The 13,224-nt window shown below is 30.9% G+C and overlaps 1 protein-coding gene across 1 annotated transcript; it reads right to left on the reverse strand.

Moving 5' to 3' along the window:
• Window positions 1-9,095: 9,095 nt before the first annotated feature.
• LOC129316724 (ent-kaurene synthase-like 2) lies at window positions 9,096-12,276 on the reverse strand. Its single transcript, XM_054961115.1, has 10 exons — window positions 12,234-12,276; window positions 11,777-11,994; window positions 11,556-11,676; window positions 11,331-11,425; window positions 10,732-10,959; window positions 9,979-10,204; window positions 9,741-9,882; window positions 9,508-9,601; window positions 9,385-9,387; window positions 9,096-9,292 (listed from the first exon to the last, which is right to left on the reverse strand). Exons 2-10 carry the CDS (start codon window positions 11,910-11,912, stop codon window positions 9,096-9,098), a joined length of 1,242 nt encoding a protein of 413 aa, XP_054817090.1. The 5' UTR covers window positions 11,913-11,994; window positions 12,234-12,276.
• Between the last annotated feature and the right edge of the window lie 948 nt (window positions 12,277-13,224).

The following is a 13,224-nucleotide window of genomic DNA, read 5'->3' on the forward strand; positions in this document are numbered from 1 at the left end:
CACTTTAACAACATATACAAGGGAGTATATCGTCATGGCTATGGAGTTTTGGCCCCCCTCCCAATAAAAAACTCCATACCCCATAACCATACACACACATGCATGCATAAATATATGTATGTATCTTATTCTGTTAGTATATTAAATAGATACTCTTTCATTTATAATATTGGACATTTTTTAGAAGCTTTATTTGGTCTAAAATATAGAATATTAGGTAGTTTTAATAAATTTTTTAACTATACTTTTATTTTATTTGTTATTTCTTTTGAAAAAGTAATACATTAGGATTTCAATTTTCATTATTAAGATATTTATATAAGACATTTAATAAGGATACAATCAAAAAGATAAGGAAAAAATAATCATCGGTCCCTATAGTTTTATCAAATTTTTCTTCTAGTCTTTATAATTTTTTTAGTGTTGTCAATTTCTAGGATTTCAATAAGATTGGGTGTTGTTTAATTTGTTCCTTAGCTCCTCATAGTTTCAGTGTTTTCAATCCTTAAAATGCTGAAACTAATAAGGACTGAAACTATGGGGAACTAAAGAACAAACATCACCCAATCTTACTAAAATTGTAAAAATTAAAAATATTAAAAAATTATAAGGACTAAAAACAAAATTTAATCAAAATATAAGGACAAATGATTGTATTTTCCTAAAAAGATATATAGATTTTTAAATTGTTGTCTTCAACTAGCTTTTTTTTTTTGTACCATCAAATAGTTATCAATACCCTACATTTTAGGTTGGAGTTAGCAAGTATAAAATACTCTCTCCGATAAAAAATATTAGGTATTTTTTTAAAAATTAAATATTCAAAAATGTTAGGAATTTGTCAGTCTTTCAAAACATAATTATTATTTTTTTTACAAAAGTGCTTCTATTAATAATGACTTTATATTTATTGTAGGGTATTTAATAGGGATAAATATAAAAAGATAGGATTAATTTGAAAGCAGGTAACTAATTTATTGGAGGATGAGATTCGGTTAAAAATGTCTTACATTTTTGAACAGAGAAAGTAAGTTTTTAAATAAAATATTTATTTTTTTCATTATTTAAATTGCATATATTATTATTGATTAATATTTAAACACATGATTTTACTATAACTATTTTTATTTTTAATTTTTTATAATCATATATAATTATCGTATGATTTTTATAGTTAATAAGATTATCTTTCAAAAATTTTAAAAAATTTAAGACAACAAACATTATTTTTATAAATTTGGTCCCCTCCATTCACATGCTGGTTCCGCCCTTGTCTCTATCTTTATGTCTTTTACTGCACTCTCTCTATAAATATTATTATATAATTATATACACTCACTCCGATTTAAGGAATTTTTATTTTTAAAAATTTTATAAAAAAAATTTATTTTTTCCAGTTTTTCCCTTATCCGCAATTAACACCCATAATTTTTCATGCATAGTTACTCATCCCACATTAACTAATAATATAGGGATAAAAATGGAAGCACATTTCTTAAAACTACAAAACGTTCTACATTACATTATGGACTTAAAAAGTGTGTGTAATTGAGTGTCGGGGTTTCTTTAATTAGTATGAATAATGTAATGTTGCTTTCCAATCTTGGATATTTTTATGATCGAAACCATGCATGATTTAATTAATTAAAACATTTGAGTTTTAAGAAATATTTCATTGCTAGATCTTTATTGAATATTGATTACTGGAGGCAATATTCTGACTCTCAAATTAACTAATGAAAGTTAAGAATGGGAAAAATAAATTACTTAATGCTTGAAACATTCCTGTGTAAAATTTATGAGTTGAATCAAGAGAACCCTCTCTTAGGTGACCCTCATTCAAAATAAGAGGGGATGATATTTACTACATGCTTAGTACACAAAAAACTATTTTAAAAAAAATGAAAAATGTATCTAAAAAAAATTGAAATGGATTTATGTTCAATTTTCTTCATAAAAATATTTTTCTATCTACGAATATTGTATTAATAAGTCCTATAAACACCTAAAATTATTTATTCTTCTCTTATGTGGATTTTAGGCCCATATTTTTTTTTTTTTGCAGAATTTGGAATTAGTCGAATTGTTCATCGTTATGCAGAAAGTGTAGCCTCGTACAGGATTTAGATGCATGCATGATATATAGATCTGAAATGACCCTTCTTTTTATATTTGCGCAGGCATATAATTTAAATTAATTAAATTGATCTTCAAGTTGAGAAGACTGTACGTGGTGTTTGTGCGTGTGTGTGTGTGTGTGTGGTTTTTTTTTTTTTTTTTGGCATTATCACTAAGGAAGCCTAATGTCTTGTTTATACTTTCATCTCCCAGCAGCAACCTCAGATGGAACAAATGCAAAGGACAAAGTTCAGAGTAGACCTAACAATGATGTATAACATGTCATCCTTCCATTTCTTGTATCTCCAATAGATCTAATTAATTCTAATATATAACAATTATTATAATTGTATGTATGTATGTGAATAAGATACGATGCTTGTCTGATTTAAAGAAGCCTATGTAGTGAAATAATTGGGAGATTCTCATTTGTTGAAGGACTTCGATATATTGAATCAAACGTTGCTGCAGCTCATGATGGCAAACAACTTTCTCCAATTGGATTTGATATTATCTTTTCTCATTTAATTGATCAAACCAGAAGAGAATTTCACCCAAAACAGGGAATTGGAACTCCAAAGTACCATTGTTTTTCCTTTCTCACCTTCATACACATAGCATATGTCTCAATTCCTGCAGAGTGTCATGCGTGGCCGAAATATATCAATTCTTTCGCAAAACCTTGGACAATAAAACTATTCCAAGGGCATAAAGATTCAAATGTATCTATCTTTTTTTTTTTAAATCCCATTTTACAAATGTCTTTTGATTCAATTTAAGAATATGAAAGAAAAGCATATATGTACACACACTTGAGGTCTTTTATATATTGTAACTGTAGTGGTTAGGTAAGCAAATTAGAAGGATGGAAAGAATATGCAGCATACATTTCAGAAGGACTTGCTTTGACAAGAAGTCACTTATTAATTTACAAGTTTAAGAATATGAAAGAATTTGATTGTAAGAAAAGACAATTGCATATCATATTTCAATAAGTAAACATTCATTAATTAACAAGTATTCATTTATGTTTAATAGGAAGTTATTCGCTAATTGACAAATTCAATATAATATGAAAGAACTTGATTGTGGAAAGGGACAAGTATAGATCATGTTTTAATAAGTACTTATTCAATAATTAACAAATATTTATTTGTATTGAACAAGAAAACCATTCGCTAATTGAAAAATTTAAAAATTTGAAACAACTTGATTGTGAGAAGGGACAAGTGTAGATTATGTTTTGATAAATAATCATTCATTAATTAATAAGTACCTAGTCACATTTAATAAAAAAACTATTTGTTAGTTGACAAGTTAAAAAAAAAGAAACAAGAAAAGAAAAACAAGGGTATTATAGTCTTTTTCCATTTAAAATTATTTTCAAATCATTCTCCTTGCATTGATATTTCAATATCTTTTAATCATTGACTGATATTAAAATATCTTAGTGGTGCTTGAATGATATTTTCACTACTTATGATGATGATGATGATGATGATTATGACAATATATTCACTAGAATATATGATAAGATTTGAGTCAGATACTGCATTATAAGGAGTGAATTGAATATGCAAAGGAATGAAAAAAAAAAAACAACGAATGGAAGATGCACTATTGGCCTAAAGTAGAAAAACACGCCATACTCTTCCACACTTTTGCCCCTACCACACTCAATGGCAGCAGTAGTGTAACACACTTGTCACACTTGGAAAAATGCGACACGGACGGCGCATGAGCAGAGGTTCTAGCTTTCGCGACGGGAACCGAACAGAATAAGGAGTCGTCATCAAGATTTTGAGGAAAATCTCAGAAAACCATTTAAAAGGAGGATAAGGATGGTCTGCGAAAATAGAAAATAGGTTCGGGAGCTGGTTGAATGTTGGGAAGGTATTAGGCACCCCACAACACCCGTTCGTCAGAACGGTTACCTGAAGTGAGAAATATTAATATGGTTTTAAAATTATTTTAATTATCCCTTTTATGTTCATGTGTTTGATATAAAAATAATAAGAATTAAGTAAGAAATATTTATTTATTTACGAGGGAGGACTTAACTCAGAATCTAACTCTGAGGCCTACGTATCCTGTGATGGGGATCAAAGTCCACTAGTTCGGGCTTAAAAGCTTGTTGGTGAAAATATTTTGAAGAAAAATTAATTAGAAATAATTTACCATTTTGCAAATAAAATAATTTCTGAAATTTTGATATATGTGTTTTAATGGAAAAAGTAATTTAATTTTAATTATTTTTCTTAATTTTTGAATTTTGGGAATAAAGAAAGACAAGAGTTTTAAATTATTATTTTTTATGTTTTATGTTTGGGAATTTTAACTGCTATACCTACAGAGTCTTATTGGTTTATATAATAATGTAATTATTCTAAATATCTGCAGAGATTCTAAAATCTCAAATGATAAAAGAATTTAGTAACTTAAGATATTTTTAAGCATATGTATATGTTTTTTAAGAATCTTAATCGTCATACCTGCAAAGCCTTATTGATTTATATGGTAATATGATTATCTTAAATATCCGCAGAGATTTCAAAATATCACACCATAAAGGAATTTAATTTATTTAAATACATCCTTAATTTGATTAATTTAATATATAATTATATATATATATATATATATTTAAAAACTTAATCATTATATCTGTAAAGTCTTATTGACTCATACGATAATACGATTATCTTAGGAGTCTACAGAAATTTAAAAATCTCACATAACTAAAAGATATAATTAATAAATATGATTATAATTTAAATACATTAATTTGATTAATTAATTTTCTAAATTGTGTATTACTTGATTATTTTCTAAAATCATTTATTTATTATAAAAATTGATAATCACTATATCTGTGAGGACTTATTATCCCCACAATGATATGATTAATTTAAGTCTCTACGAAGATTCTTGAAATCTCATATGAGACTTAAATAAATTATTAATTTAGATTATAAAAGGAGAGTTAATTTTAACATATAAGTTTTGCTCTCGTATCTATGAAATCTTATTGATTTACACAACACGAAATTATCCTGAATATCTGCAGAATTCAAAGTCACACAATAAAAGGATTAAATAATATTCACTTTGAATATATTTTAATGTGTAATTATATAACACATATTTTTTTATATAGAAATCCTAATCGTTATATCTACAAAGTCTTATTGACTCACGCGGTAGTACGATTATCTTAAAGGTCTATGGAGTTTCAAAAATCTCACATGATCAAAAGATATAATTGATAAATATAATTATAATTTAAATTCATTAATTTAATTAATTAAAATTATAAAAATGTTTTTATTTTATTTATAAAATTCATTTATTTATTTACCATATAAATTGTGAATCACGATATCTGTGAGGATTTACTATCCTACATGATAAGGCAATTAATTTAATTCTCTATGAAGATTCTTAAAAATCTCACGTGAGATTTAAATATTTATTATAAAAAAATTAATTTTAATAATGGTCTCTAGAATCCATATTAATATACAACATTAGTTTTCATACCTATAAATCTTATTGATTTACACAATAGAGGATCATTCTAAATGCCTATGGAGATTCTTAAAATCTCACACAAAATAGGTAATCAAGATATTTGCATTTGCAGGCAATGCATAATATGAATTTAACATTTAAAGGAATAGAGAAAGAAACTATTTTGACACTTCACCTCTTCTTTTAACTTAAGGATGTATTCTTTAAGGTTTTTTTTAAAAAAATTGGCCTAATGCTCAAATATGGTTTTTTGAAAGGAAATAATGATAGTCGTAGTTATAGCATCTGACAATTAAATAAACAGGATTCATATATCATCACCATCATTAATCACCTAATTTATTTCTCATGAAAATTAAAATCAAGTTGATGTCTTAAAATTATTTGTGCGTGAATAAATAATAGTCCCATATTAAACATATGCATGCTCTTAATTTTTTCAAAATAATATGATTATTTGAATGAATAAAGAAAGCATATGAAATTTTTGAAAGAACTACAAAATTTTAAACAAGAAAGAGCCAAATCAAAGCTATGACATAATTGTGCATGTAAAAGATAACTTATGAAGAATGGAACAAAATTATACCTGACATTGCATTAAGTAGCCTCCATGAAAGGTACTTGATAATGCGGTTGAAGCTTGAGTTGCTTCCATAACCTTCTCTATCACGAACTGCCCCAATATAAGAACTTCAAGAATCTTTCTCCCACCCTATGAAATCACGAAACGAGGTTTGATCCAACACCAATGAAAATGTAAGAAAGCCACAAAGCAAAGTTACGTTCCTCGCTTCAACTGAAAGAAGTGATTTGTGATGAACTTCTACTTACAGATTTTGAAGAGTAAAAGAACAGAATAACATTGTGATGACCAGATTTTACGTGAGAACGAGTCATCAACTCAGTTAGAACTCGGAAGCTCAACTCAGTTGGAACTCGGAAGCTGGAAGTGAGAGTATGTAGAAAAGATGAGATATCAGTGGTGCTGTCCAGTTTCTATTATTTCTCCGTTCTAGTTTTCTCTCTCTCTTCTCTTTGGTCCTCTCTCTTTTTCTGTGTTGTTTCCTCTCTCTCCTCGTGTTCTTTCTTTCCTCCTCTTCTTGGTGCTCTATTTCTCGTGCTCCAGTTTCTTTTGTTCTCCCTCGGTCCTTTCTCGCTCTCTGTCTCCCGCTCAAACGCCCCCGCTCTCTCTCTTTTCCATTTTATTGTGCTCTCTTTTTCTACTTCACCGTCGAGTTTTTTTCTGCTATCCTCCTTCTCTCTTCTGCTCTCTCTCCTTTCTCATCTGTGCTCTCTCTTTCCTCCATGCTGCGTCTATTTTCCTTCTTTTTTCCGTCTCTTGCTGCTCTTTTTTTCATTTTTGTCTAGTTTTTGGTCAGGTCTTTCGCGTCTCTCGTCTCGTCTCTGTTTTTTGTTTTTTTTTTGGTCTCTCTCCCTCTCCTCTTTTTCTGCTCTGTTTCTCATCCATTTTCACTTATGCTCTTTTTTCTTTCACTTCTTTTTCTTCCATTCTCATTCCCATGTTCTTTTTTTTTCTTCACTCTTTTTCCGTTTTGAGTTCGGATCCCTCCTTTTGTGCTCTATTTTCGTGCTCTCTCTATAACGTGCCTCTGTTTCTTCTTTCAGTTCCTCTCCCCCGTCTCTTCTTTTCTCGCTCTCTTCTTATGCTCTCTCCTTTTTATTCTCTCTCTCTCTTCTTTTCTACTACCATCCGCATACGTGCATCTCCAGCTCTGTTTTTCTTTGCTTTTTCGTACGTGCATGCGCTTCTTTTTCTGCATACATCTCTGACTCCTTTTCTTTGCGTGTGTGCGTGCTATGTTTCTTCTCTTTTCTCTGCATGACCGAGCACTTTCATCGTCTAATCTTTTCTGCGTTTTCTCTAGTGTTTACACGCGTTTCTCTATGAAGCTTTTCTGCAGTCTGTGTTTTCGTGAGTGTGCTTTGGTTCTGTTCTTCTGTCTCGTCTTTGTTTGCTACATAACCGAAGCTTTGGGCTCTGCCTTCATATCTTCTTTTTCTGCTCTTTGCTTCTGGCTAATCTTGTGTCTGGTGCTCATTTTCTTTCTACGTTATTGCTCCGTGTGTATCAGCTGGCACCTGAACCGCATAACTTGTGATGAAACACTTCAATCAACGTTTCATCCAGGCTTGTGAGATAGATATTATATATAATATTATATGTAATGTATATATGAAAAATAATATTAAAGCGAGAAAGAGTAACTCTTAAAAGTTGACTCCCATATTTTTTAAATGATTGAGATAATTTGGAGAGAGATTTTAAAAATTTAAGCAAGATTTTAATTTTTTTTGAAAATATAATCCTCAAAAAGAGGATACAATTGTATTTTTGTATTTTTATTTTTTTGTTATTTTTAATGAAACCTAAAAGAAATAAGTTGGAGGGAAGTCCTGCGCTTGTGCAAAAAGGAAGCGGGAGGTTGAGAATAAAATAACCCTGCGTTATTTTTTTTTGGAAAAGATAATTCCTAAAAAAGATGGTAAAGTTTGGTTTGGAGGTGGTTGGGTTGGTTATAGGACTTTGGTTGTGGTTTATTATGCTTTATTTTTATTAAATTGGATAAAATTGTTCAAACAGATAAAATGTGTGACGTGTTCACACCACTCTAAGTTTCGTCCTGACCCACTTTTTGATGAATAGAAGCTCAAGTTCTTTCAAAAACCAAGCCCTTCTATCACTCCTCTTAAATGGTGTGAAGGAACCCTAGAGGGACGTGCAAGAACACCATCTTTGGAGGAGAAGAAAATGAAGTTGGAGGGGATGGCTGTGGGCTCCACGCGGGACTTTGCGTCCAACACAGGAAGCGGAGACTTGCTTGTGAGTCAGCGATATAACGTGAGTGCACAGACAGAGCCAATGACGGCGACAAAGTAAGTAGAGTGAATAATGTTTAATCATGCTTTATTTAGTCACTTTTTATGTGATGGGCCCAACAAAATTTGGCCCATTTCATGTGTCCACCTCCATGAACAAAGCCAGGACAACCATCAACAATACAACCATTTTGCAACCCAATTTTTGGTTCCTCCGTGTTCAATTCTTATTATGCCTTTACTATATTATTCGTTTTGTTTCTTTTGTAATTTTGATATATTTTACATTCAAAGTAAATTATTTTCTCTTTGAAAGTGAAACATATATTCTTCGTGATACAATATGAATATCTAAAATCACATACCTTTTTACTAATAAATAATGATGGGAAAAACTATATACCTTTTCTTTTTTTTTGGCACCAATGAACTCATGTCATATTTGGGATATATTCAATGAGAGAATTTTTAAATCCCACAAGTGATCTATAAATTTAAGACGATGGGATTGTTAAGAACTATGTCTCTGATGTTGAGCACCTCATCAGGCATCTCCTTTGCATGAATCACATCCTCTTTTTTGTAAATCAAGTGAAGTGATCTGCTCATTTTCCAGTACACATCTTTCGCTTCTCTTGACATTTTGCTTCCTTCTCCTTCAACACTAATCTCAGCAGCTCCTTTCTCTTCTCCTCAATCTTCCTCTTTATCTTCTCCATGATCTCTTCTTCACTCTCTACCCCACACCCATGAATCAACCGCAAGCTTATTGAGTTGATAAATTTCCCTTGTTCTTTTTCCTCTGCACGAACATCCACAATTTTATTCAATTATTACTGTGTCACAAACTCACGGTAATAATTAAAAATAGTTAAGAGGAAGGAAAAGATTCACCACCTGGTATCCATTGATATCATTAAGATAACGCCCATAAAGACTAACAATCTCAAAGAGATTATTGTATTCATCACTTTCCACGACAGCTTGTGGAATCTTGGGTCCAAGAAGATACATTACAGGGATAATTATTGGTCCCAAGGCCATTGATAATTCCATTATGCTCATATTCTTCTACACTTGGCACGCACCTGTTTCTGCACCATTCTGCTTCCTTCAACTCAGACCGCAGCAAATCTATGTCTGATCAACAAACATGTATATAATATATATATATATATACTGCATACTTCATTTAGGGTAATGATTGAATTAAGAAGACCAAGTTGAGACTTAGATAATTGTGATCTTACAATCTGAATCAAGTGGTTCAACACACTACGTCCTTGAACTTTATATGCTTGGGTTGCAGTCTCACAAATTGTTTTCTTAAGTGTTACGAATATTATCTTCACCGTGTCGGAGCAACTTTCTCTACTGACATCTACGTCCCACCTGAAGTTCAATGTTGAAAACATATAATCTCATATATATATATATAATGTGCAAAGAGAGAACATCATAAATGGGTTCATCATTGCAAAATAATACTTTTCCATCAACTGTATAAGGTTTATGTGTTCCTCTTTCAGTCCCCAAACGTCATAGAAATCATCGACCACACATCCAAGCAAGCTTTGTTTTGGCCCATGCCAGACGTGCTTCGCGATGTTCAGGGGAGGGTAAGTGTGGCAGCGACTGTCAAGAAGGGAAAGAGGCAGCTTTTGTTTTTGAGATTGGAAAATGTAGTTTCTCCATTCCACTCTCCATAAACCACCTAATTGTTATCATTTACTTATCAGTGATTCACAAACTGGCATTGAACAATGTTTAAAGATGTAATAAACATTTTGGGTTCTTGAGAAAGATCCTAACTTGTTAAACAGATCGAGTTCTTCACGAAATAACAATTGGGAGTGATTGAAATCCTCTGCTCCCAATTCTGGGAATTCTTTGTTAGCGAGGTTCATAGAACTGAACAAAAAGAGCCATAATATATATACGAAGTCAAAAATTATACTAATTCAAGAAGCTCCCATAAAAAATGGAGCTAATTGTGGTCCATATTATAATGTATGTACCTATATGAAGATTTCAAAATTCTTTTTGATCAACCTGGTAATGCTCTATAGATCTTCGTTAACTATCAAATCCAAATAAGCATGATGAGGAAAACGCAGAGCTAAATGTACCTGAAATTAATATAGGAAATTATTTTTTAGGTCAATTGTCAAAAATAACTTAAAATTGTTGAAATTTGAAAACAAAATTAAATTTGTGAGATTAAGATGTGCGTGTGGACACCCTCATTGTCAATACGATTAGAAGCTGGCTTATAAGTATTTCTTGAGGAAGTGGATAAATATTCCTCAAGAAAGTGTCCTGTCCAAAGGTTTAATTCTTCCAAAACTAAATCACTTGAATGCAATACTATATGTGAAGCTTTATGTAACTCCAAAACAGCCTCAACATCCTTTAAATAACCCTGAACGGTATTGTAAAATTTGTCTTCTGAAAAGCGACCAAGTATGTCTGAAATAAACATATATGAGAGTTAGCCAATTATTTTATTATTGGGAGAATAACAGTAAAGTCTTAAAAGAATAAACTATTGATATTTAGGTTTTAACAATTCTTTTTAAAAATGGTTATAAATATGATTCAAATAATTGTAGAGATAAAAATCTCAATTGCAAATTGAGAGTTACATTTAGAATTTAAATGTTTTATTTATAACTAAAACTCTTGTGTAATTATTTAAATTGAAATTTGCAATTTATTTTTTAAAAAATTCATCAAAGATCTAACTATCATTATTTCTTCTTTTTAGATATTAACTGCCATTCTTTATTTATCATTTCATATACACATAATTTTATTTTTTATTAAAAAAAGACACAAACCTGAAGAAACATCATATCCTTGCAAACGTAGTAAACGAAAGGCCAAGGCACATGTTGTGGGTTCTAAAAATATATCATCTTCCTGTTGCCACAATCTATTTCAAAATCAAAATTGAAAAACAGATTAAATTCTGCAACCCATTTTCTTATTTTCCCACAGTAAAAAAAAATTCAATTTCAAGCCTTTCACTCACAGAAAGAAAAAATATGAATAGTTAAACTTACCTCCATGTCTCGTCCAATACACTTTGGATTTCCTCCTTAAAATGGCGATTAATCCCCAATTTTTCGAGACTATCAACCACATGGAGTCGAGCATACACATCAAAAGGATGTACTGTTGGAACTGAAAAAGTTATAAATTTTTGTATAAACACAACACACATATATCAGTCTTAAAAATTGTTATGCATAAGAAATCATGTCCATCAAAGGTTTAAAATTACCAGCATCCCCAAATTTATCTGAGAGAGATAGTAGATAATCGAGACCCTGGGTATTGTTAATGTGAATAAAAGCTGCTGCTGTAGTGGCTGGTGAGTTAAATAAAGATCCATTCTTTCTCTGAAATTTCATAGCCATTTCCCAATTCTGGGACTTCCCAAGTCCTTCTGAAATGTATGCTACATATGCTTTCCATCCTTCTGATTTGCTTCCCCACCCACTACAATTACAGTGTATATATGCTTATCTTTCAGATTTTTAAATGGAAAAAGAAATTTGTAAATGGGATGAAAAAAGATAGACACCATTTTTTAATCTCTTTATGCCCTTGGAATGGTTTTATTATCCAAAAGGTTAAAAGAATTGAATTTGTTATCTCTCTTCCAAGCATGAGACACTGCAGGATCTGATATATGTTAAAGAAGCATTCTGTGCACCAGGATGAAATTAAAATGATACCTTTGGAGTTCCGATTCCCTCTTTTGAATGAAATTCTCTGAAAATTCCCTCCAAGAGGAAGATTTAGATCCAAACTTCTGGTTTGATCAATTAAATGAGAAAAGATAATACAAATCCAATTGAGGAAATTGCTTATCATCATGAGCTGCAGCAATGTTTGATGATCAATATATCCAAGTCCTTCAACAAAAGAGAATGTCCCAATTATTTCACTGCATAGGCTTCTTCAAATCAGACAAGCATCATATCTTATTCATATACATACATATATCAATACTGCATTGATTTGTCGTTCACCAGCACCCCATTGCTTAAGTGCAACAACACAAGCCAATGATGATAGAAGGGAGTCTTTGGTCAACAACTCATCACGATTAGGAAGACCCCATGATCCATCCTTTTGTTGATTCTCTAATAACCATTTTAGGGACTTAGGGAATAAAGGAGTTTGCAGAGAAGAAGGTGATGGTATCATTGCCATCCAAGCTGTATCATAACAAGATACAGACAATTCAACTTTATTAAGCATCTTCTTTATTCTCTCTTTATTCATCTCTGATACCTGCATTTAATGTAATTCACCATCTTATTATTATTGTTGTTTTATAAATAATTGTTATATATTAGAATTAATTAGATCTACTTGGAGATACAGAAATTGAAGGATGATATGTTATACATCATTGTTAGGTCTGCTCTGAACTTTGTCCTTTGCATTGGATCCATCTAAAGTTGCTGGTGGAAATGTAAAAGTACAAGAAACATTAGGCTTCCTTAATGGTGATGCAAAAAAAAAAAAAAAAGCACACACAAACACCACTTACAGTGATCTTCTCAACTTGAAGATTAATTTAATTAATTCAAATATATGCTTGTGCGAATGTGAAAGAAGAGTCATTTCAGATATATATATCATGCATGCATCTAAATCCTGCAACAGTCAACATTTTCTGTATAAACCATGAACAATTCGACTCATTTCAAATCCAGT

Source organism: Prosopis cineraria, unplaced genomic scaffold (genome assembly GCF_029017545.1).
Source record: "Prosopis cineraria cultivar Desert tree isolate PC_DT_omini unplaced genomic scaffold, ASM2901754v1 PC7, whole genome shotgun sequence".
Taxonomy (NCBI): domain Eukaryota; kingdom Viridiplantae; phylum Streptophyta; class Magnoliopsida; order Fabales; family Fabaceae; genus Prosopis; species Prosopis cineraria.